Source organism: Paramisgurnus dabryanus, chromosome 8 (genome assembly GCF_030506205.2).
Source record: "Paramisgurnus dabryanus chromosome 8, PD_genome_1.1, whole genome shotgun sequence".
NCBI lineage: Eukaryota > Metazoa > Chordata > Actinopteri > Cypriniformes > Cobitidae > Paramisgurnus > Paramisgurnus dabryanus.
The window spans coordinates 20,130-43,665 of record NC_133344.1 but is presented as its reverse complement, the minus strand read 5'-3'; the positions used below and the strand labels follow the sequence as shown (position 1 = coordinate 43,665).

The 23,536-nt window shown below is 37.3% G+C and overlaps 4 protein-coding genes across 5 annotated transcripts; 2 read left to right on the top strand and 2 right to left on the bottom strand.

Annotated features, from left to right (window-relative positions):
- The first annotated feature begins 1,415 nt into the window (after nt 1-1,415).
- Nucleotides 1,416-8,493, top strand: LOC135770866 (leucine-rich repeat-containing protein 72). Of its 2 annotated transcripts, XM_065280742.2 has the most exons (9): nt 1,416-1,470; nt 6,573-6,628; nt 6,754-6,823; nt 6,959-7,040; nt 7,190-7,303; nt 7,735-7,824; nt 7,985-8,125; nt 8,235-8,265; nt 8,344-8,493. In XM_065280742.2, the coding sequence occupies exons 3-9, from the start codon at nt 6,791-6,793 to the stop codon at nt 8,489-8,491; spliced, it is 639 nt and encodes a 212-aa protein (XP_065136814.1). In that variant the 5' UTR covers nt 1,416-1,470; nt 6,573-6,628; nt 6,754-6,790; the 3' UTR covers nt 8,492-8,493. The 2 variants fall into 2 exon arrangements, with proteins under 2 accessions (XP_065136814.1, XP_065136813.1); XM_065280741.2 differs by having other exon boundaries at nt 8,235-8,493.
- LOC141282457 (sclerostin domain-containing protein 1-like) lies at nt 2,675-5,474 on the bottom strand. Its single transcript, XM_073815431.1, has 2 exons — nt 5,120-5,474; nt 2,675-3,743 (listed from the first exon to the last, which is right to left on the bottom strand). Exons 1-2 carry the CDS (start codon nt 5,313-5,315, stop codon nt 3,343-3,345), a joined length of 597 nt encoding a protein of 198 aa, XP_073671532.1. The 5' UTR covers nt 5,316-5,474; the 3' UTR covers nt 2,675-3,342.
- A 3-nt stretch (nt 8,494-8,496) lies between the features above and the next one.
- Nucleotides 8,497-13,224, bottom strand: LOC135770865 (ankyrin repeat and MYND domain-containing protein 2). The gene is made up of 11 exons (XM_065280740.2): nt 13,032-13,224; nt 12,627-12,691; nt 12,167-12,305; nt 11,890-11,988; nt 11,581-11,741; nt 11,398-11,463; nt 10,248-10,396; nt 9,975-10,110; nt 9,755-9,883; nt 9,488-9,617; nt 8,497-9,224 (listed from the first exon to the last, which is right to left on the bottom strand). The coding sequence occupies exons 1-11, from the start codon at nt 13,096-13,098 to the stop codon at nt 9,100-9,102; spliced, it is 1,266 nt and encodes a 421-aa protein (XP_065136812.1). The 5' UTR covers nt 13,099-13,224; the 3' UTR covers nt 8,497-9,099.
- Nucleotides 13,225-13,839: 615 nt separating this feature from the next.
- LOC135770375 (tetraspanin-13) lies at nt 13,840-16,578 on the top strand. The gene is made up of 6 exons (XM_065280077.1): nt 13,840-13,992; nt 14,209-14,376; nt 14,651-14,731; nt 14,819-14,932; nt 15,722-15,832; nt 16,081-16,578. The coding sequence occupies exons 1-6, from the start codon at nt 13,930-13,932 to the stop codon at nt 16,153-16,155; spliced, it is 612 nt and encodes a 203-aa protein (XP_065136149.1). The 5' UTR covers nt 13,840-13,929; the 3' UTR covers nt 16,156-16,578.
- The last annotated feature ends 6,958 nt before the right edge of the window (nt 16,579-23,536 follow it).

Below are 23,536 nucleotides of genomic sequence, written 5' to 3'. Positions count from 1 at the left end.
AACTAGGGAACTGGATATCTAACTGAAATTCTAACTTGACAAGTACATGTTTTGTTAAATATTATGCTTTAAAAACAATGTATTTTGATTAAAATCGAATTTTTTTATATATTGTATGCAATTATTCGGTTCTTACCTTGAATACACTGACAGTGAAAGTCTCCTCCGGAAAATTGCAGCAGAATGGCAGTGAGTGTCATCATGGCGCCCGCGAGATTCAAAGAGGGGTGGGGGATGGGTATTGCTGTATAAAATCTCGCGAGATCCATCCTGCAGTTTTGTAAACTCTCAAATGTATTTTTTAGCCTTTATTTCTCTGTATCTGCAAGCTCTTTATGCTTTTAAATTGCACAAAATTGGGTAAAATTGACTTTTTGATTAGATCAAAGTATTGTGTTAAAGTGGCGAAATAACAAAACATATATTTGTGCATTAAGTTTAATTAATTATATTATATTTATATTAAGTATATGTATATATTAAAATAAATTAAGACCATATTTGTACTATCTACTCATGTAATTAAACTTTGGGATTTACAGTTTGCAATTCTTGTTAAACTGAATCAGTAGCCCATTTCCAGCCCATGTACCCCTTTCCCATTACTAAACCAAGTGGGTCCCACATGGGGAGCCCACCTGGGTTTGCCCATGTGGGACCCACTTGGTTCAGCCCAGATGGGCCCCAGATAATATGCCCATTTGGAGCCCATGCCCACTCTGTACCCAGCTAGCCCATGTGTAACCCATATGGGCCCCACATACACGTGTTTGCAGGGGAATGATGCTGCCTATTGGAGCTGACGTATCAGCGCGGCCACCATCTTGGATGGGTCCCCAATGTGCCCCTCTGCATTTATTTCTACTGAAGGAGGTGTATCTCCCAACTACAATAATCATAAACTGCCAGAATTTTTACTGGATTTTCACACGGTTTGGTTACACAAAGAGTACGAAAAGTAGTGCTTTTCGCCTACTATATAGTATGAAAGTATGCGGTTTGGGACGCAGGGCATATCAATATGGCGGCGACGGTGGATTACGTTACAGCATGTCATGCGGCGTCTACGTATATAAGGTCTATGGTTCACGCTACACAGACAGAGAGACGCTGCTTTCTGATTTGCTAACAGTGCCGACTGTCACAGAAACACGTGTGCGCCTCAGCAATCATTTCTGTCAAGTAGAAAATATTACACAAAAAATTCAGCCGCTTTACATTGAGCACTTTGGTTTCAACGCCTGTTGTTTTAAATGTTCTATAACTAAATAAACTAAACTTTTGTATGTGAAATTTATATGAATATCCAATTAAAAATAAATAAGATAAAAACAAAACTGTATTTGGAAACAAATAGCCCCGCCCCAAATTCTCGCTATTGGAAGAGACCCGCCTTCAAGTTTTCTGATTGGCTAACAGTGCCGACTGTCACAGAAACACGTGTAAGATCGCAGCTGTGATATCTGCCAGGTAGAAAATATTTTTTTTAAATATACTTAACAGCAGATTTAACTTGTTGTTGCTTTAATTCGTGAAAAATAATATAACTATGCTATTCAAAGCAATTTATTAAATATGTCAGGTGCTTTTAACCCCGTCCAAGTTTTGCAGCATCTGCAGATGTTCTTAAGAGAAATGCAAAGGTCTACATGCAGTAGTAGGCGATCTTGGACTACTGCCTGTATACCTGGGGAGAAAAGAAGTCATCTTTCCAAACTAAGCCACGTCTCTGTGACAAGCGCAATGATCTATTACTGGGCTATTTGCTTGTCATTTATCACGTAATTACAGGTATTACAATAAAAATGGGTTTAGTGAGCTGAACTGTCTCACCTCTCAAAGGCTTGAATGGTGTAGCTGATCAGAGGTCTGTTAAGAATCGGGCAGAATTGTTTTGGTGTTGGCAGCCCCATTCGCTCCCCGCAGCCCCCGGCTGGCAGAACCACGGCTACCGGGAAATCCACCGCAGCTCTGCCGGCTCTGTCTCCGCTCTGCTCGGTGTCCCGTGTAAGCGGACAGCCGGGATCAAAAGGCCTGGCGCTGGGAGAAGCGCTCTCTTCCTGCATTTTCCCACGTTTTTAACTTCCTCACACATGCACCGACCTCGCTCATCGGGAAAAAAAACCTGTTAACCGGCGATATGCTTTGACATCCTCGGGTGTTAGCGCGGTTTATTGATCGTTTCGCGCAAAATTGCTGCAGATTTGCCGTTACTAACACAATGGCGTTGCAAACTGACACTGTATTCAGCCAATGACGATGAGTCTACAAGTTTGATAGATTTCATTTCGATTATTGCATTAAGTATAAATGGTCCTAGTTTTAATTTTTTTAGTATTATTTAAATTTATGTGTGAATAGTTTGGTTCCAAAACGAGATAATCCGTTTTAGTTTTCGTGTTTTTATACTTAGCTTTTAGTTATGACTGCTTAAATCAAAACAAACCAACTATGTGTGTGTGTGTGTATATATATATATATATATATATATATATATATATATATATATATATATATATATATATATATATATATAACAATATATTTTTATGTTGCATTTTGTCATATGGTCAAAATGTGTATAAACAATTGGCTATATTGTTATTGCATGTATTATAACTGGTTAGAGGTCACAGACAGTTTATCACTAATCCAGATATCAATAACAATCAATAACTGAGGCATTTTAAAATCTTTACTTTTTAATGTTTTTAGATCATAACAACCAATATGAACATTGTCGCTATAGTGCAATATATTGTCTGAATATGCTTGCTTGCAACTAGAAACAAAGTTCAAAGTCAGAGTCATGGCAAATATATATTACATCAACTTATACATCAAAATATAACATTTGTAACACACACAGTTCCTGCAAAACAAGTACGTACACAAGCATGTAAATATATATACAAATATTCAGTTTCAGGGTTGAGACCTGCACATATCTATATATATCATTGGCACATATACATACAATAGCGATTTGTAATCCACTGTAGATCACACTGGCAGTGATGATAAAACAATTAAAATTACAAAGCTTGCTTTTTGTTCCATTATTATCTCTTTGACATTCTCATGGCACAGGGTCGCATATACTGTAGGCTGCGTGTTGATATGATTTTGTTGGTGATGAGTTTTAGTCTTTTCTCATTTTTCCAATGTCTGCAGTGCACTGGTAGTTTCGTAGTGAAGTCAAAGACTTGCACTTGCTCTCAAAAGCAACTCAAAGAAACCTAAAGAGCCTCTTATTGCCCCCAGTTCCTCCTGTGAGCTGACATCACAAGCTCATATACATTTGTTTAAAATCTAGTTTCTGTCAATTTAACTCAAGCCAGTCTAGCTTCCTATTCTAGTTCCTCTTTTGGCTTTAGGGTTTCTCATCTGGCTGTTTATCGGAGTATATCCCTCAGACTTGTTTCCTGATTCGTTGTGCTGCCGTGAGTATCTTTTGCATTTGCAAGAGGTCACCACTGTGATCTTGTAGGTTCTGGTGGTCCCATCCTGGCACTGGAGCTGAATCCGCTGAGTCCTGGTCTTGTCGTTCACGCAGCGCCAGTCCTGACTGTTTCTGCGATTCCAGACCTTTCTGCCGTATCCACCGATCCAGTTGGGCAGCATCTGAGCAGGAAGACACTGTCCTGTGCACACCAGCTCCTTAACCGGGTTTATGCTGGTGCACTGGCCATCTGAAATGTACTTTGTTGATCGCAGCTCTCTGCAGCCAACTGGGACTCGTTCTGTAAAACAAATGTAAAAAATAACTAAACAATCTATGTTTGTTTTCATGTTTAACAAAAAACATGTGAAACTTTCTGTTTCTTTTAAACGAAACCCTTATGTGTTAAAAAGAGCACATTTTAGGTTGAGTGCTCATGCATTGGCTTTACTGGTGGGGGTTCCTAAAACAAAAAAGCTTGGGAAACACTTGTGTAGGAGGCACTTTGTTTGCTTTATTTCAGGACCCCACCTACACCTGCCCTTTTTTGAGAGGAAATGGTTTAGTGTACAGATGAATGACGACTCAGAGGCTTTTATTGTTGGATTTAGCTGATGCTGCTGGCTATACCGTCAGTATTGTTTTGCCTCCAAGCTACGTCTCTTGTCAGCGTAACTCAAGCCAAGACCCATTCAGCGGTGTGCAGCAACACACCTCAGTTACAATGTGCCCCCCTTTCCATGACAGGACGTGATGAATGGGGAGTGGAGGGCCATTTTCTTCCTTCCCACTTCAAGTTACAGCAGTTCAAAACAAACAGGGCTCCTACTACAGGCTTCCGGAATAACTTAGCTCCCCCTGCATTCTCCAAATCTGACAGGATTCCCTCAGCAGGCATTGTGCTCCTCATCCTTTTATCTTTTCTGCTCGGTGCGGTTGTGAGTCAACATTGCATCTAATCCATATCATTTCTATTTTGAGTATTATGCCATCTCTTTAACTTAAAAATGCATGGTTAACTTTTTGTTCCTGTGTGTGCGCGGATTAAGGCATCTTGTGTTCCTGCAGCTAACTTGTAGTCTAAAAATGTTGGGTTGTTTTAATTTATGGTTGGGTAATAAATGGAGACAACCGGTGGATTTAATTTAAACTATGCTGGGTTGTTTCAACCCAAAATGCTGGGTCGTTTCAAAACATGGTTCAGTCAAACATGGACATTTTCAAGGGAAATTTAACCCCACGGTTGGGGTTCACCATATGACATTGTTAGCAACGCAAAGCTCACGGGTTCGATCCTAGGGAATACATGCACATAATGATAATATATAGTTCAAATGCATTGTAAGTGGCTTTGGATTAAATTTTCTGCCAAATGCATTATTAATGTGCTAAAAAATGTAATCATTTTGTAATCATTTCTGTGTTTAGGAGTCATCTAATAAAAAAAATAGAAAACTAAACGTGAAAACAAGAAGTTTTCAATATTTGGAGAATTACTGGTGTGTCAAGCAATGAAAAGATTTAGTTTTCATTGAGGCTCAACTTTAAAGCATTGGAATGCAAACTGCTCATTGTTTCTCTAAATCAGATCACAACTGTTTAAAAGGTGAAAATCATTTATAAATGCATCCTTAGCTGCAAAATAATTAAATGAAACGCAATGAATGATGAACTCACCGCCTCTCTCGTGCGCTGTGAGACCTCTGCCGCCGGTGCGCGCGCGATTCAGAGACGCGTTCTGAGCATCCTCAGGCGGACTGACCACATGAGAGTAAAACATCTCCGTAGCATCATTCTTTAAAGTCAGACCACTTCTTATTAAAAAGCAAAATAAAAACATTAAATTACACGACTCAGGTGCGCTAATGTACATGGTGACGTAAAATGGGCTAAACCACAGCCGGGTGCAAGCAGAAGTGAAGAGTCTTGAATGAATACTTCGGTCACTATCACGTCTTGGGTTATATATAGTACATGCTCCCGCCTCCAGTTTTGGCAACGACTCAGGTGAGCGGAATTTTTAAACAAGCCCAGTTTCTCTGCTAAACCTTACCCATCTGGTCCTGCATCTAGGGAGACATGAATGGTTTACTACTGGATTCCCTGAGAGCTCCATGGTTCACTAAGAGATATTTGTTTAGTTAAATACTCACTTTATATAAGTAAACTTGTTACAGACAATTAATGTAGGCTAATAATTACAGTAAAAATACAGTAAATCATTTTTGATGATGAAATGAAAAGTAATAATTAAAAAGTAATACATTGTTAAATATTTACAAAAAAGGTTGGAACGTTAAATGTGTCTGGCAAACTTATTAGATTTATTGTATAAAAGCAAATAATCTTTGGGTAAATTGTTATTATTTTAACTGATTGACTGATTTGTTGATTGATTGATGATAGGGCTGATTAAAAGCAGTGCTCTCTATATAATAGGACATTCAAACAGATTAACTGCAGATTAATCGCGGTTATCCGTCACAATGAATGACACTCGAATCTCAAAGATTTATAAAGCAAGCAGACAACAAATCAATGACAACAAAATTTCCTGCAAATGATTTTTCCTGTTACATTTATAAGAAAAACTCTGCCCCCTGATGGACAAGTAGAGCCAATACTTCAAAACGTTGCAAATAATCAAGAAAGTCAGTTTAATTCTGGATTATTGTTAGGTTAAAGTTTCAGATTAGATGGTTAGATTAAATTAGACGGTGTGCGTCTCACCTGTCCATCACGCGCTCAGATGATCTGCTTCACTGTGATTGGCCATCAATCAAACAAGTGTAAAGTGCGTCTCTTAGCAACCGGTGAGCGTCATCAGACATGGAGTTGCGCGGAGAGGTTGTTTGCTTTCTGTAGACGTTTTTTTTTTGTTATTTGTAATAATTTTTACACTTGTTTTATTATAGCCTAATCATATATTTGTATTAAATTGTTTGTAATTAAATTGTTTATAAAATTGTTACTTGTGCAGTATTGTAGTGTTAATGTCAGTTGTTACTGTCTTGTTGACTACGTTGTGATTGGCAATAAAGTAAAATGTAGCTTCTGTCTAGTTATGTAGACTTAATTTAGGCTTCCACCTTTGCTCAATGAACAGCACACTTTGTTGTTTTTCCCACAGCAAACTTTTAAGATTAAGCTTGACATCGATGTGAGACAACTTAATCTCACCAGAAGGTGATGTACTATGGCAGAAAAAAATATATATATAATTATGTGCTTTGTTAATAAGATGTTTGCAAACAATATAATGTTATGCATATACATAATACACACAATTTTCCTTTCTTTTCTCATTATAGAGGGCTCAGTTTTGTACCTGATTTATCAAAGTTTTCAATGCTGAGATGTGTGTGGCTCAACAATAACAAGGTTAGTTTGCTTGGTCAATACATAAAATAATCTAATTCATGGCAAAACTAAAATAAATCATATTAAAGCATTGAAACATTATAATCATTAGGTAACTGATGTGATCAAATAAATACCATCTACATAACTTTTTAGATCAGAGACATCTGCAGAACTTCATTTAACTGTTGCCTGACTGAACTCTATCTGCAAAACAATGATCTCATCTCTATATCAGGTAACCCTGCCATAGCTTTTGTTGATATTCACAAACCCAATCTCCAAACATGCCCATGTATTTTTTCTATGTAATAGTTATGTTTTATATTTATTTTAAGTGTATTGTTCTTACATGTCTTTTTGTATGCAATAAACATGCACATGAAGGAGCGCTTAGACACCTGAGCTGTCTGTGTGTGTTGCTCCTGCACAATAATCAGATGAAGTTTTTGGACGAGACTGTAGAAGAGCTAAAGAACATGCAGGACCTTCATACTCTCTGTGAGCTGCAATATTTCATATGACCGTGCCATTCAGAAATCTACAGTACACAAATCCAGATTAAAAGTATCTTGAATATTTCTAAATAAAGGGAAAACAAATACCTGTATGTGACCCTGTTATCTACATAAATCACTCGACATAATGTAAAGAACAATCTGTGAATACATAATCTTGATAGCTTTAATATTAACTAAGATTGAAATTAAACTTTGATGCTCAAAATCTCATGATTAGATTATAAGACTTTAGGCTGGATTTGACAGAGAGGGTCACATATACTATTTTGCTATTATTCATTTATAAAACACAGACTGATGTTTTATTAAATCTTTCTTTATATTAAAAAAGATCATTAAAGGTTTTTAAAATGCATAACAAATATGATGCATCATTACAGATATACTAAAATAATTCATCTTCTGTTTCAGCTTTATATCTGAACCCCTTCACACAATATCCTGAATATCGCCAATATGTGCTCTATCATTTACCATCTCTGCAGTTGTTAGACAGAAAAGGTTGGCATCCATAAAAGTCGTATTTTGTTCTTTTAAGTAAAAGCAAATTGACATTACATGGCTTTTAAACTAATAATAAACCAACCTAATTTTTAGATTTTATTGTTGCTATACACTACACAAACCCAATGTCATTAAAACTTATTATATGTTTTGGCAGAGGTGAAGCTGGAGGAGAGAAAGGAGGCATTTAAGATGTTAAGCACAGAAAGACAGAGGGTGTTGGATTCAATTGCCTTTGGCAGGCGAGCACTACCGCCCCCTGCAGGAAGAAAAAACTATAAAGTCAAGAAACCAGCAAGTAATACAAAGTAGCTCTATTAGTAACTAGTTACTAATAATTCAATTCCAGCATTTGTAGAATCACAGAATGTGAAGTTTAACAGATTATTATAATTTTATTATTGCAGGTCAACATGGTGCAAGGAACAGGTGTACAACGTCAGTGCTACATGGATGTTTCGATTTTGAGTCAAATGTTATAAAAAAATATAACAGGCATCTGTGTTTTTTCTTTAGTTGCTTTTCTGATAGCACAGAAAAGCCATCAGTGATCACACTGACTCAAAAGTCCATCGTACAGGTCAGGATTATGGACTGGAGTGGAACCAGAATGGCACAGTGGAACCAAGTAAAGCCTCGATCGAACCGGCAGCTGACATACTAACTGTCAACCTAAGACGAGATCCAGAACCCCGCTGTCGGTTTCACCATCACTCTTGCGTGCACAACGGACACCTTTGTCTAACCGCTAATTTGACAAGGCCAGCGAGTTGAAAAACAGCAGACGCCTCTCACGCCGTCATTTGGATGTCAATAAACATTCTCAAGACTACCGAGTGTGTTTAAGTTAGGCATTTTTGTAACAGCTGTAAGAAATCTGGTATATGTTTATCAAAAAAAAAGGGTAACAACAGTTAACTTAATTTATAACAGACTGAAAATTAAGGCATAGGCTTCGATGTCTTGTAGCAATATATTACAATATCTTTCCTGAAGCACTCGATACTAAATCACTATAATTTTCACAAACATAAATACAAATATTTTCAACTTAAATGTTAAATTGTCTCTCATGATCCCTTCATCTTGTGCATTTGTGTGCATCCCATGTTCTGTGCTTCAGGATAACATCTTCCATAAAGAAGGTTCTCGGTACCTTTGGACTACACACATCGTGGATGTGCTCTCCTTTGGCTTAGATGGATCTCTGATGATGACGATGAAGACAGTCGCTGGTTTGAATCCATGTCTACAGGTCAAAATCTTCATCGCTCAGGCTACATTAAGAGAGACTGTATCCGAGTTCACTTCCTCGGTCTGGTTATCCGAAGGGGTGTTGGTCTCATTCTGACTGACGGAGAGATCTTCCATAGTCTCCTCCAAAGGCTTCCCCTCGGCTTTAGAAGAGAAAAATTACGTTATACCTCCATTGCTTCACCTTGCACACATTTCTGCTAGCAGTCGTGTTATATGTGAAAAAATATAATAATATAAAACCCTTCATGATAGACCCAAATCAATATGGTGCCATTAATTTTGAACATTATGCTCTACTCTGCTTGGTGCTCCATGGCATTACATTGGTGTGTCCAAACAATCCTAGTTAATACTTATGTACATGTCATAATTAAACAAATGAAGGTAAATTTGATTTGTACACCTTTGGGTGATTTCTGTAGTCGAGAGGCTGAGTCAGCTTCATGTTTCTCTCTCTGTTCCTGTAACATCTTACAGATCTTTTTATGCGCGAACCAGTGCAGCTTCTGGCAAGCTTGGTTACAGTAGATGACCTAAAAATAAACAAAGATGCTTTTAAAAATGGCTACAAAATGCAATTCAAGAACCTGGCCCCCCTCCAGAAAAAAACAGCATATATTTCATTTACTTAAGAATACATTTAACAAATACTGCAGCATATTATATATACCATTTTGCAAATGGAGCATCGCTTTTCCGCTCCCTTCTCCCCACAGGAGGTGCAGAAGTCTGCATCCATAAAGCCCACCTGCCCCGTAATGGCCTGGGTGAGCACTGACAGAGCTGTAGGGTCATTCCCCTGTTGGACGAGCATTGGTGAGACTTCCACATGACATACCACAGATGATGATGATGATAAGCAATCTGGGGTCACAGTAAAGTTTACTCACAATCTCCACAGGAGCTATACTCCGCACAAGCTGTTGCAATAGTGTGGCATCACAGTACGGAAATTTTCTGATGCATTCCCGAATGAACTTCTCCTGGAATACCGGGAATCCGTCACCGTCTCTGCCTTTCAGAAGACTGAGAAACGAACCACAAAGAAATCGAAGTATAACACACGTTCAGTTCCTTTGTAACACAGTCAATTCAACTTGAGTTATTCAATACAGGTCAACAATCTGAACAATACATTTAAGGGTTTGGTTGCATCTCTCTACCTCTTAATGAGACTATCAAGTTTGTCTTGACGATCTTTGAGAAAAGAGCCGCATTTCTGGAGCACACAACTGAGGTAGTGCATCTTCATGGCCAACACCTCGTTCATTTCCTGCTGCTTGACACACTTCTCACAGATCAGCTCCAAAACCTAAAAGTACATAAGTACAGGTGCTGGTCATATAATTAGAATATCAACAAAAAGTTGATTATTTCACTAATTCCATTCAAAAAGTAAAACTTGTTTATTATGTTCATTCATTACACACATATATTTCTAATTATTTCTTCTTTTAATTTTGATGATTATAACTGACAACTAAGGGAAATTCAGTATCTCAGTAAATTGGATTTTTGTGGAAAGGTTCAATTTTGCAGACACCTGGTGCCACTCTAATCAGATAATTAACTCAAAACACCTGCAAAGGCATTTAAATGGTCTCTCAATCTAGTTCTGTAGGCTACACAATCATGGGGAAGACTGCTGACTTGACAGTTGTCCAAGGGATGACCATTGACACCTTGCACAAGAAGGGCAAGACACAAAAGGTCATTGCAAAAGAGGCTGGCTGTTCACAGAGCTCTGTGTCCAAGCACATTAATAAAGAGGCGAAGGGAAGGAAAAGATGTGGTAGCAAAAAGTGTACAAGCAATAGGGATAACCGCAATCTAGAAAGGATTGTCAAACGAAACCTATTAAAAAATGTGGGGGAGATTCAGAAAGAGTGGACTGCAGCTGGAGTCAGTGCTTCTTATAATCATCAAAATAAAAAAATAAGCATTTGAAATGTATCAGTCTGTGTGTAAAGAATGAATATAATATACAATTTTCACTTTTTGAATGAAATTAGTGAAATAAATAAAGACAATATTCTAATTATATGACCAGCACTTGTATAGGGTTGAGATTAAATTCAAATAAGCAAAAAATCAAGATGTGCTAAAATCCAAATAGCTGTTTTTCAGTGGTTATATGCCATTTTCTTTGTTGTTTAAAGAAACGTGGCTTCCTGTAGGTCAACTGGTCGGGCGCACATCAAGCTCATGGATTCAATACTCGTAATGTAAAATAAAATGCAGATGCATACGTCTTCAAAATGTATAAATGTGAAGGTAGTCCCTCCACCTCAATCTATTCAAATGCTGACTGACCTTGCGACACTTCTCCAGCGCCTCCACATCCATCAGCAGAGGGTTTTCCTGCACCAGTATTACTATCTGCAGCCAAAGAAATATTGAGTTGTACCACTTTAGTTACATTTTTCGTTTGGTTGACATTGTTTTTTTCAGTAATGGCACAGACAGGGTAAGAACGACCAAAAAGCCTTAAAATACCTTTACAGGGTTGAGGTTGGTACTCATGATAATTTTGTGCAGCGGTCCAGAGAGTTTCGGGGGGAGTTTTGGTTCTTTCTCCAGCCCCTGGGCTTTTGTGTAGTAGTCCAACCTCGCCCGTGAAAAGAAGTTATTAATGACAGTCACGCAGTCATGCTGCCCTGAAACAATATCAGCCATTCATCTTATTTGCTGTACATTTATACACATTTAAGAAGTGTTAACTTTCCTCTCTAAATCCAGCAGTACTAACTTTAGTACATGTTAACATGCTCATAATCAGTGATGTTCTTCTCTGCATCTACATACCAACAAATGCCGCCATTTGTGCAGCTGTTCTGCCAACCGAGTTAATCGCATCCGTCTCTGCTCCAGCATCCAACATCATCCAGGTAATGTCTGTCTTCCCTATACAACAAAACAACATTTTAAGTGGATCTGGCTCATAGCATTGTTTTATTATAGACGTGAAACCGTCAATAACAAAACCTACAAACAGAGCACAGTGAAAAGCCATTACCCACTGTTATCTCAAAATCTGTACCAGGTCATGTTAACGTATATTTTTAGATGGATTGATTCTAACCTGACAGCCCCGCAAACATGAGTGCCGTGTAGCCGTGTTCATGTTCGTTGCAGTTGACGTCTGCCCCATGTTGAAGCAGCAGTTTGCACATATCTGCCTTCCCTTTATATGCAGCGTGCATGAGAGGCGTCATGCCATACTGGAAAACAAATGGTAAAAATCACAACACTTTTGATCATATTTTCACATACAGTATGCAGATATTGGTTGGACAGAGAACTGATAAGACTCCAAAATCCCAGACAGCTGCTTTGGAGGTGTACAAGTGTCTCAAACATCTGATTTTGACAGGACACTAGTGCACCATATATAGGCAGGGTCTAATACAGAGGTAAATGCAATGTTACCCCAAAATTGGATGTTTAAAGTACCACCACTAACAAGAAAGTGTCCAAGAGACTGCCTTATAACCGGTTTTATTCCCAAAAAGCAAATGACAAGTACTTAGTCGTATTCTTACCTCATCCAGACAGTTAACCCTTACATCTTTAGATCCCAGTAACCTGGAAGCTTCCTGCACGTTACCTACAAACATCCAACCATATAGCATCAGACAGTACCAGCATTTTTAAACTGGCCAGTTAGTATTTTGACTAATCACTTATATTTACATTTTGCAAACATAACGTATGTTTATATATAACTAAGTTAGGTAATACAGATGAGAATTAACCCATCACCAAAAGCTGATTAGAACACGCATTATCTGTCACAAACAGTTGTATATACAGTATGCATACACTTATAAACATAAGGCAGTAACTTTAAAATATATACTCTAAATGTGATTATGATCATGCACGAAATGATCGCTTGATAATCTGTTAATCATGTAGTTAGCCACTTAGCATCGTGCTATTATTACCTGCAGCAATAATCACAAGCAGCTCTTTTTCTGTGTCAGTTAAATCTCCTTTCTTTGGTACAGACATTACGAAGCTTTTCGTCTTAACAAATAATAAATAATACGAATCTGATTAATATTTCAGCTCTGTTGTGCAGAGTTAGCAACCGATTGATCACTGAATGACTGACAGGTAAACGGACTGTTCAGGGTAAGTGGACTGAACCAACTGCTCTAAAACGCAAGGTGGTCCATTGTTACATTGGTGTCCGTAACTGTAATAAACTTCAGTCATTTAGTTAAAATATTTTACCTATATATAATAAATAAAAATTGTAATTACGAATTGTTTTGAAAACTTCCTCTTTTCTATTAAAAGAAAGTTTAACAAATTTAAAATGCGTTAGTGTACCCCTTACCCCTAGTTTTACTCTTCTGAACTGAAGTTTTTCAAAATAAGAGTCACTTTAGCGTAAATGCGTCGCATTCATTTAATTTAAAAGTACAATTGCATTGTTTTTAGGCTTGGGAAAAATCGTACCGTAACTAAACAGTGGTCCAAATACTTACAAATGACCCTATAAAATTATTACAATTAATTACCAAATGTATTATATTTCTAGTTTATTTAAAAGTACTACAGTCTAAAATGCTATAAAATAATAATGCTGGACATAACAAATACAAAGCTTTAATACTTTATATTAAAAAGTTTAATGGGGCCTAACTGTACACAAGGCAAGTCCCTATTGTCAAAACTTTGCTTATTTGCATAAAGGTGAAGAATGGACCAATAGGGTTAAAGTTGCCTACCTGAGCAAATCTTAGACAGCCTCCACATACAGTTTTCTCCTTGTCTTGAAGCAGGCTTAGACAGATATAGGCAGACTATGATTTGATTGTACACTAAGAATTCAACATGGCATGTGGTGGGTTTGCTTGTTCCAGAACTGCCCTCTGTGTCTTGAACATAATTTATGTGGTGAGTCTATAAATATTTATTTTATGTAGATAATAGTTTGCATATTTTGTTTGTATTTACAGTAATACTCAAATGTGTTTGTCATTAAGGTACTTACCAATTTTATTAATTTAATTTGTAGTGAAATGATTTTATATATGAGTTTTATTCCTAAATTTGTCAAGCCTTTTGTAAGGATGTACATCAAACACTTTCTATCTGTTTTCTTGCTTGTAGTTGGTAAGTCTTTTCATGATTGCCGTGGCAGCATGGGGCAAATGGTTCGGTTTGGTCACTAGCTTTAAAGTGATGGTCGCTGTCATTGCAGTTGGATTCTTTCTCTTTATTGTGGCCATTGTGGGTTTGTGTGGAGCTCTGAAGCATCATCAAGTTCTCCTGTTCTTTGTATCCTTCAAAACCAGAGAAATCATAAATTCAAGTTTTTGTTTTTATATTATATCGTATATAGTTAAACACATAGACAATTATGTTTTGTGTGTGTGAACATCTCACTGCCCATGCAAGTTGCAACATTTTCAGAATGTTAAATACTATAAACATTTTCTTAGTGGAGAGAGAATAAAATGCCCTAAAACTATGTATTTTATTCATTTATCAAATCTTTAAATTTATAATCAGCAGCTTTGGAGAGAAATTAAGGTCCTTAACAGCTCTTTAGTACATGATTATACTTCTCTTGGTATTCATTGTGCAGTTTTCAGTATCATGGGCCTGCTTGACAATCAGTAAAGAACAACAGGTACTGTAATTCCAATCTTACTTTGTTCAACCAGTTTCCTCATTCCTCAAGAAAAGTGGTTTCAAATTCAAATGCTTTGTCCTGCAGAATCTTCTATTGGAGATAGGATGGAATAAATCTGAATCCATGCAGAGGGATTTGGAATATTCATTGGATTGCTGTGGCTTCTATCAAGTTAACGTAAATGGGACGTGTGAAGCAGTAAGAACCATTTTTCTGACATTGTTTGGTCATAAACTACTGTATAGGCCCTAATTCAACTGAATTACACTAAAACGGTAGTGGAAAGACTGTTCACACCTCTTAAACAAATAGCGTGACCGGAGATGAAGTTATACAGTGAGCTATTGTAAACATAGGGTTGACTACTTTTTGGTTTACCCATACTAAACTTACATTTCAAATCTTTGGTTGTAAGGCTGTAATCAATTAAATTTTCCATACGGCAAAAATAAATTTCTCTGGCCAATAATATTTTTTAAATATATGCTAAATACGTTTTGTAAAAAGGGTTAATTCGAAAATATTTTTAGTTTTAACCTTCAAATATTAACAGATTTCAAAATGTATTTCAGGGACAACAAATACATTTCTAATTTTACAACCCATACAGCAAAAATATATTTTTCCTGGCCAAAATGTTTCAAAAAAGTATTAAGTATATGTATAAAATGTACAAAATGTAAAAATACATTTATAAAATGTATAAGGTATATGTAGGCTAAGTATATTTTTGCATCTGAAAATATATTTAATTTGAACTTTTTCAAACCTGTTAAGTGATATACAAAGTTTTTCTTTCAATGCGACGTAAATATAATTGTTTTAAAATATATGTATTTTTTTTTTTAAAAATGTAAAATAAAAAATGGCCAAAAAAATGGTGAAAACTAAATTTTAGTAAACATATTTCAATATATATTTCAGCACATATATTTTTGATGTACAATGTATATTGTTCTCAATTCTATGTTTATTATCTGACCTCAGGCCTGTTTCAAAGAGCTAACATGTGAGCCATGTTCAGTGATAATCCAAGCCTATGCGGATGATGCTTTGCGTTTTGTTGGAGGAATCAGCCTGTTTTTCAGTTTTACCGAGGTGGGCATTGCTTTTCTATTGTGCTTAGATGTCCTTTGTTTCTTAAAAAGTGTTTTTGTCAATTCCATTTTTTACACAATGAGTCAGAATGAGTATATTTTACTTATTTAGTGACATATAAACAAATGTAACAAAGTTGCCCAAAGCTAACAATGATGCCCATAATATAACGGCTGACAGAATTACCTTGATATTAATACATTTTGTCCCATATTCTGCATTAAAAAATATATTGTTTTCCTTTTCAGATTTTGGGAGTCTGGCTAGCATATAGATTCAGGAATCAGAGAGATGTTCGACAAAATCCGGGTGCATTTGTTTAAAAATGTGTTTGACATCAAATACTTTCCCTTTTGCATTCATATTATCAAAGACAAAGTGTATGTGTCAACTGCCTCTGCTTTTTAAATGATATTTTGTATGAGTAAAGAAATAGGTTTGGTCACTGCAACTTTGCAAACAACTGTACACCCAACCGCTTCATTATCTATTGTAGCAGGATATGAGCAGGAAGTGTTATGTCACTTATTTGTCTTCCACGTCACCCAAAGGCGCAGCAACACAACCAGGCTGCTCAACTGGTTTATCATTCATTTCCTGATGCTGCCTTCTGCTGGCAATGTGACAACAAAACAACTGTGTTCACTTGCACTCTTAGCTTTTGTTTCTTGTGCAGCCCCTTCTGGCTTAAAGTTTAAACTGCAGTTATTATCTTTGCAAAAATGAAATAAAAAATCACATTAAAATATTTTTACATAAATGTATCTAAATGTATACAAAATAGTACAAAAAATGTATTAATACCTATTATTAACAATAAAGATGAAAATGAAAAGATTTTTCTTGAGGGTATGCAAAAATAAAACATTTTTGAATAATCAAATTCTTTGCTTTTAGCAGATGGGTCTGTAAACAACATCTAGCAGAACAAACCAATGTATACTGCACAAAGCTAAAATGTCTCGAGTCCCCCAAATCCATTGCCCATTCTTTTAGGGCACACTCATATTATACCTAACCAAACCATGTGCGATTGTCCTCCAGTCCCCTAGAAGCACGCACTCACACTATACTTTGAGCCTGGGTACGCGTTCATCATAAGGATGCGATTGTTTTGGAGAAAACAGGAAGTAAAGCGCTCTCTTAACACTGGAGCCCATCGTAACGTTAAGTCTGTGTTTTTTTATTCTGAGTCGTTTGGTGCATGATGACACACAGCCCTCTCACATGCCTATCAAATTGCTTAGTTGATCTGTCGAATGTGTAGCTAAGACATTCAACAAAACCTGGTGCACGCATCAGAAAGTTTTAACGAAGGCAGATGAAGGTGATGTGGTCGCGCAATTGACGTCTCTCCTTTTGAACAGCTGGCACGATTTGTGATCACACTGCGTGTTCTGTGCCTGAGCCCAAGTAAACTCTTGGGCCGGCCAGGATGCAATTAACCAAACCGCACCCGGGCATGGTACAGAGCAAACGAACCAGGTTTTGGGGGTCAAACGTGCCCGGGCGCTGTTTGGATAGTGTGAGCATGCCCTTAAACAATATATGTCAGTCTTTGCCTAAACTGAATCTAGAGGGGTCTGCTGTGAACACCTCAGATTGTCTTTCATTTATTATAAATCCTGACGTCTCTGTAAAATCTTGCAGCATCTTTTCAAAACTATCTAATGCTTCATTGGTGTTGGAAAGAAAAATGACGGCTTTGTCTTTGTCAATTATTGACTGTGGCTTCCCTCCTTGGATTTCGGGTCCCAAGTGCCTTTTTTCGTGGTTAACAGAGTGAATTAGAGGGAGAAGACAAATGCTTATTAGTAAAGGAGTCAGAGGACATCCCACGTTCAAACCTTGCAATTGAGAATGCAGTGAGCTTGTTTTGGTGTGCTGCATATTTGCATCTCTTTGGGTCAACAACAGCTTCAATGCTGATGTAAATGTGTCAGGTAGTTTCACAAACCTTAAGCTATAAAACAAATAAGACCATTTCAGTGAACTTGCATCTACTCTTAATGTAACAATCAGCATCTGAATTTTATCAGCTGCTTCTCTTCGAATAGCACTAATGCATTCCTGTACAGAAATGTGTGGTTTACCTTCACCTGGATTTAAAATGTGTTCAATAACACTACTCAACCTCTCTGCCAAAACTGTGGCCAAAATCTTATAATCCACATCCATCACTGTAACTGGTCTGCAGTGATACTGAATATTATTGCTGTATGTATGATCACAACTGTTTTGGTTCATTGATTCATCATAAACTGTGCATTTATTTGGCTGGAGGTCAAGGATTTCGTTGAAAAAAGCTTGCAGAAGGTCAACGATTATACTTGCATAGTGCTTATAGAAATGCACTGTTAGTCCATCTGGAGTTAGACAGTCAGGAAGTGAGAGTATAACAACCAGAATCTCTTTCCTTGATAGCGGTTCAGTAAGAACAGTACTGAGTGTTGATTTTCTGTCCTCAAATCTTTCAGTCTGGTGTAAACAATCCAGAAAGTTCTGAAGATTTGGTGTATGATGAGCCTCAGTGTGTGGTTCAGAAACTTTGAACCCTAAAAAAAGTAATTATGATGTCATATCAGTAATTTTCATACATGCAAATGAGTTCAGACAATCTAGAACTTCATCTACAGTACCTTCCTGCTCCATGTATTCCATCTCATGAAGAAGTTCAGAGGTTTGCATCCTCTTTGAACATCTTGATTTTTCTTTTTTCAATGCTGATGCCTTGCATAAAAGCCTGATCTTCACTCCTGGCCAAAGATCACCTTTTCTTTTGGTGTTTATTGCTGAAATTTCCTTAATTATACATGAGAGCTTTTCCATGCATGTCTTATCTTTGAGGAATAGAGCATCCAGCTGCCATTTTGGACCATTTGTTTGAATCTGAATTGATATTGGTGCGTGATCAGAGATGTAATGTTCTTTATCTAAATACTGTGGTCTTTCATGAATGCTACATGCAGTAACAGTTGCTAATTTGTGACTTTGTAAAAAAAGATAGTCAAGTCTAGATTGTCCTTTCACATCAAAAAACGTAAAACTTTTACCCTCAGGGTAAACGCACCTCCAGACATCGACCAAGTTGAAAGTATCAAAAAATCTCCCAAGAGCTTCGAACGACTTTCTGTGACTTCGGTTTCTTACATTAGACGTTCTGTCGAGATCAGAATTCATTACGGTGTTAAAATCCCCACCAATTATGAGATAAGCCGATGGTGGGATTTGGGTAGACAAATACGTGAACTCAGTATACTTAATTTTTTCATCATTAGAGTTATACACGTTAATAAACACAAAATCATGCCCCCAAATCTGACATGAGATTATGATGTATCTTCCTTTGCTATCACCATCAACTGTGAAACCGCCTAAGTCAAGGTTCTTATTAAAGAGCACAGCCACTCCACGTGCACTTCCTTTAAATACAGTGAATGCCGCCATGGCATAATCTCCCTGTAAAGACTCGATCTTGATGCTTCCTGTTGTATAGATTTTATCTGGACCCACATGAGTCTCTTGGAGAAACACCACATCTGCATTTAAGAGACTCAACTGATGAAGGACCTTGGACCTTTTGCGATTAAAACCTTTTACGTTCCATGAAAGAACAGTTAATATTTTCTGACTTTCATCACTTTCAGTCATCCTGAAATCATCTCTTACCCCAGCTGTGAAATTTAAATAAGCTTTCAGAGTGAGGCTCATAAATAATTATCCCAGCAAGCAATTGTGCATTTAAAAGATCTTAAATAGCCATCCAAACACAGCCTAGAATTCTACTGTAGGCAAACAAGGCAACATTTTGGGACTATATCAGGTCTAAAAAATTAAACTAGACAGTGTAATGACAGCTGTTGCTTGCTGGGATTCAGTAAATTGCAGAACCTGAAGAACTGGATCTGGATAGCAACAGATCCCATCAAGTTACAAGTTTCATCATTTTAAATGTTTTTCACATTGACCATACAATAACAAAGTTCTTATAAATTAAGTTAAAGTTTTGAGCCACTCAATAAATTACATATTAAATATTTTTGAAATTGTTATACTTACTGGATCACGCAACACCTGAGAGAGATGCTTCACCTGCTGGAGGATATATCAACAATAAAGACACTTCCTATCACCTCATATCAGATGCAAATAAACATTACATCAATGATAGTGTGACGCAGACCTGCAAACTCATCAGAGTAAAAAAGGTGACAGTGTCCCGCGCACGCAGGGGGTGGGGGGGCTTTGCTTATTTCTTTGTGATTTTAATATGATTCTGAGCAGGACTTAAAAATCTGCATACTTTAATCAAAAATCAATGTTAAAACATCCTTGAGGCTTAAGGAGAACGACGCATTTAATATTTTACAAATGTTTTTATTTACAACTCACAGAAACGCCTGGAAGGGTTTGAAGCATGAGACTGAAATAAAAAAAACAACAAGAGACAGAAATGAAAAAAATATATATATATATTTTGCTGATGTTCGCGAAAGCTTCGTGCGACAGAGCCACTTTGTCCTCAGCCAGCATCTGTGCAAGGTTGACGATGACGGGCCATTGTGAATGGCAGTGAGTGCTCCCCCAAAGTGCCCAGAACCATTGCCTGAAAGGAAATTAAAATCATTAAAATATAACCTTGCAAACTATCATACATAGGACTAATATGATAAAACAACGTGTCTCACTGTATGACTGGTATGCTGTGAATATCAAAAATACATTTCTGTTCAATAATTATAGTAATAATGCATTTTATATGTAGGGCTCCTTACAATGAATAAACAATCTCAAAGTGCAAGTGTTCATAATGTAAATTCAACTAACAATACAATGTAAAGATTTTAAATGACAGACTTTGATGCAAAATGTAATCCTTTATTATACAGAAATTTGCTGTTGGTGTATTAGCCTAGGACAACAAGCTCACCAGGTTGTTTTATCTAAATAGCCCTATGTTGTTAGAAATTACTGCTTACCAGGTAACTTGGGGCTAGGCTAAATCCAGGGGCGTTGCTAGACATAAAGCTCTACTGGGGCACGGGCCCCCCATTTTTTTTACTTTTTCCTGAAAGCCTGCGGTGTGCAAGATACAATTTCCTTTGCTTAATCCACTATTCTAACATTGCAACAAGTACTGGGAAAGACAAACATTTATTTAAATTTTTTTTAAGTATCATCTTCATATATACATACAACATTATTAACATGTTTAAAGGCATTAAATGTTTGGAAATAATGGCCGGAGAGAAAAAAAATGTATGCACATTTGCATTTTACATAACAATGATTAATAACTTCTTTTTTTATTTTTAAGAATATTTTCATTTTATGACTGCTACTAAAAAATCTATCTTAGTTACTGCGAACTATTTACGTAATGACCTAGAGCTAGTGAACTAAATATTAATTTCATATCTGAAAATACAGAACAGTATAACACAGTTTTTGTATGTGAACAATGCAATTTTATTGACTATTGACAGAGGTTTTCCTGAGATTTTCCCTCTAATGTTTAAGCCCTGACAGGGTTAGATGTTGTGTGTCTTTACTCCCTTAAATTCATCATCTCTCATTTTTGCTTCCCTTTTCCTGCTTTGCACAAAACATTTCTGATGTCCATCACATGCGTCAATGATCGGGTTTAAATAAGATTTTCATTATTATTTAGAAACTTTTCATTATTATTTAGAAACTTACTTTAGTCTCGTCATCGCGTGTACTTTGTATGCGGCTGCGCACGGCAAAACAGTCGCGTGCTCGCCTCAATTCATGTCCGCGTCCGCGCACCCATTCATGTCCGTGCGCGGACGCGGACATGAATTGAGGCGTGCACGCGTCAGTGCGACTGCTGCGTCGCTTTTTCAAACGTGAATTGGGTAACTACATTGCATATTCATCCGTTTTTGTCTTTGTAAAGGAATAAACTAGTTAACTGCTAAAATGTAAACTTGAGATTTACACAGGGGCACAAAAGATTTACACTGGGGCACGTGCCCCAGTAAAAGGGGTCTAGCGACGCCCCTGGCTAAATCCTAACACATTCACAACGCGATGTACAAAGATTAAGTCCATGCATTGAAAAAAAATACGTATGTATTAATTAGTCTAAGTTGAGGTAAGAACATAGTAAAATATTGAAAAACGGTGGTGTTTTCCTTTAACATGACTCTCGCATCAGCTGTTGAGTAAACAGTCACATTTACCCACATCACAAATGACTGCCTGCGCAAGCGCGCACCACAGCCACCATGAATAAGTTATTCAGGGTAACGGTAGCTCAGAATTCGAGTAGTAGCCGTATATCTCGGAACTCAGGGTAGAGCACCTGGGTAACGATAAGCCTAGCTAACAATCGTCCTTGCTAAGTTAGCTAACATTAGTCATTTTGCTCGAAGCATAGGCAAACTTTATGAAAGGTCTACGTTTGTGCATTACTTGGCGTTGACTCGTTCCTAAAATACAATATAAGCGGTAGCTAACGCTAATTAAATCAAGCAAACAAATAGTTGTTGTTTTTACTCCAAAAAAGTTGACTCACCTCGAATAAGATGGTTCCTTAACGTTAAAAGTGTCCTTCACACTCGCACGGTAGACAGGTGTGTCTCATTCAAAGGACTGCGCGCGCTGTCTTCAAGATTGTGAAGGAAGTGCTAAGATTCCGATTGGCCCAGAGAATAGCAAGTGCTAAGATTCCGATTGGCCCAGAGAAATGTCAATTATAAGAATTATCCAATAATGTTTGGCAATTCTAGCCCGCATTGCATTCAGATGAAGGGCAGCCTCCCGACCCCCCCACCTCCAACAAAAAAACTCTCCGGTTCTACGCGATTCACGTGAATGACCCAATTGACCAAGAAAACGGCGATTGTCGCCGAAAAGCGACAAGTTTGCAGGTCTGGTGTGACGGGTACGTAGCCCACTGCACATTTAAGCATTTAGCTCTACCAATTTTAAGTTAGTTTGAAGTTTTATTGCATTTTGTTGCTTTTTGGATTCCCTCATGTATACAAATTAACAATCTCAAGACATGTTAAAAGTTGACAGTTTATTGGAACTTGAGTATGGAAGGGTGCACACTTCTTGATACTGTTTCTTAATACTGTTTTTCTTTTACCTGAGTCTTGTTGTTCTGGTGTGGAGTGAATGGCCACATTCCATGTGCCAGCAAACAAAGGAAGAGGCGGGGCTTCAAGCCTCAACTTAAGCCTGGTATACACTGTGCGATTTTAAAAAGTCCTTTAGGATTGTTGCTTGCCACACTGGGCGACCAATATCGTAGTTAAGTCCATGTCACACTGTATGATCTCAGTTTCCATCAATGTCAGACTGTACGAGTTTAAAGACTTTTAAAAATCGGACGGACGCAAACAAACGCGTCCGCAGTTTTACGTCATCGATTGACTACGGCTGGGAAAACACACGCTGAAGCGAAGGCTAACAAACTGAAACAACATCTACTGTTCATTTTAATCATGACTTGTCTCGAGCATAAAAGAAGAAAAAACGAAGGAGACGAGTACCTGGCATTTGAATTTCCAGCGCGATTTCTCTCCAGGCTGCTTCATTTTTATCCTATCATGGTACAGTGGCGATGACACGTTGTACAAACACTCTTTATTGTTTCCATAACTCCACAAGTTTCTCCTCCTGCTGTACAGTCTACCTGGTTCTTTTTTACATTTGTCTGCGTTGATTTCTTGT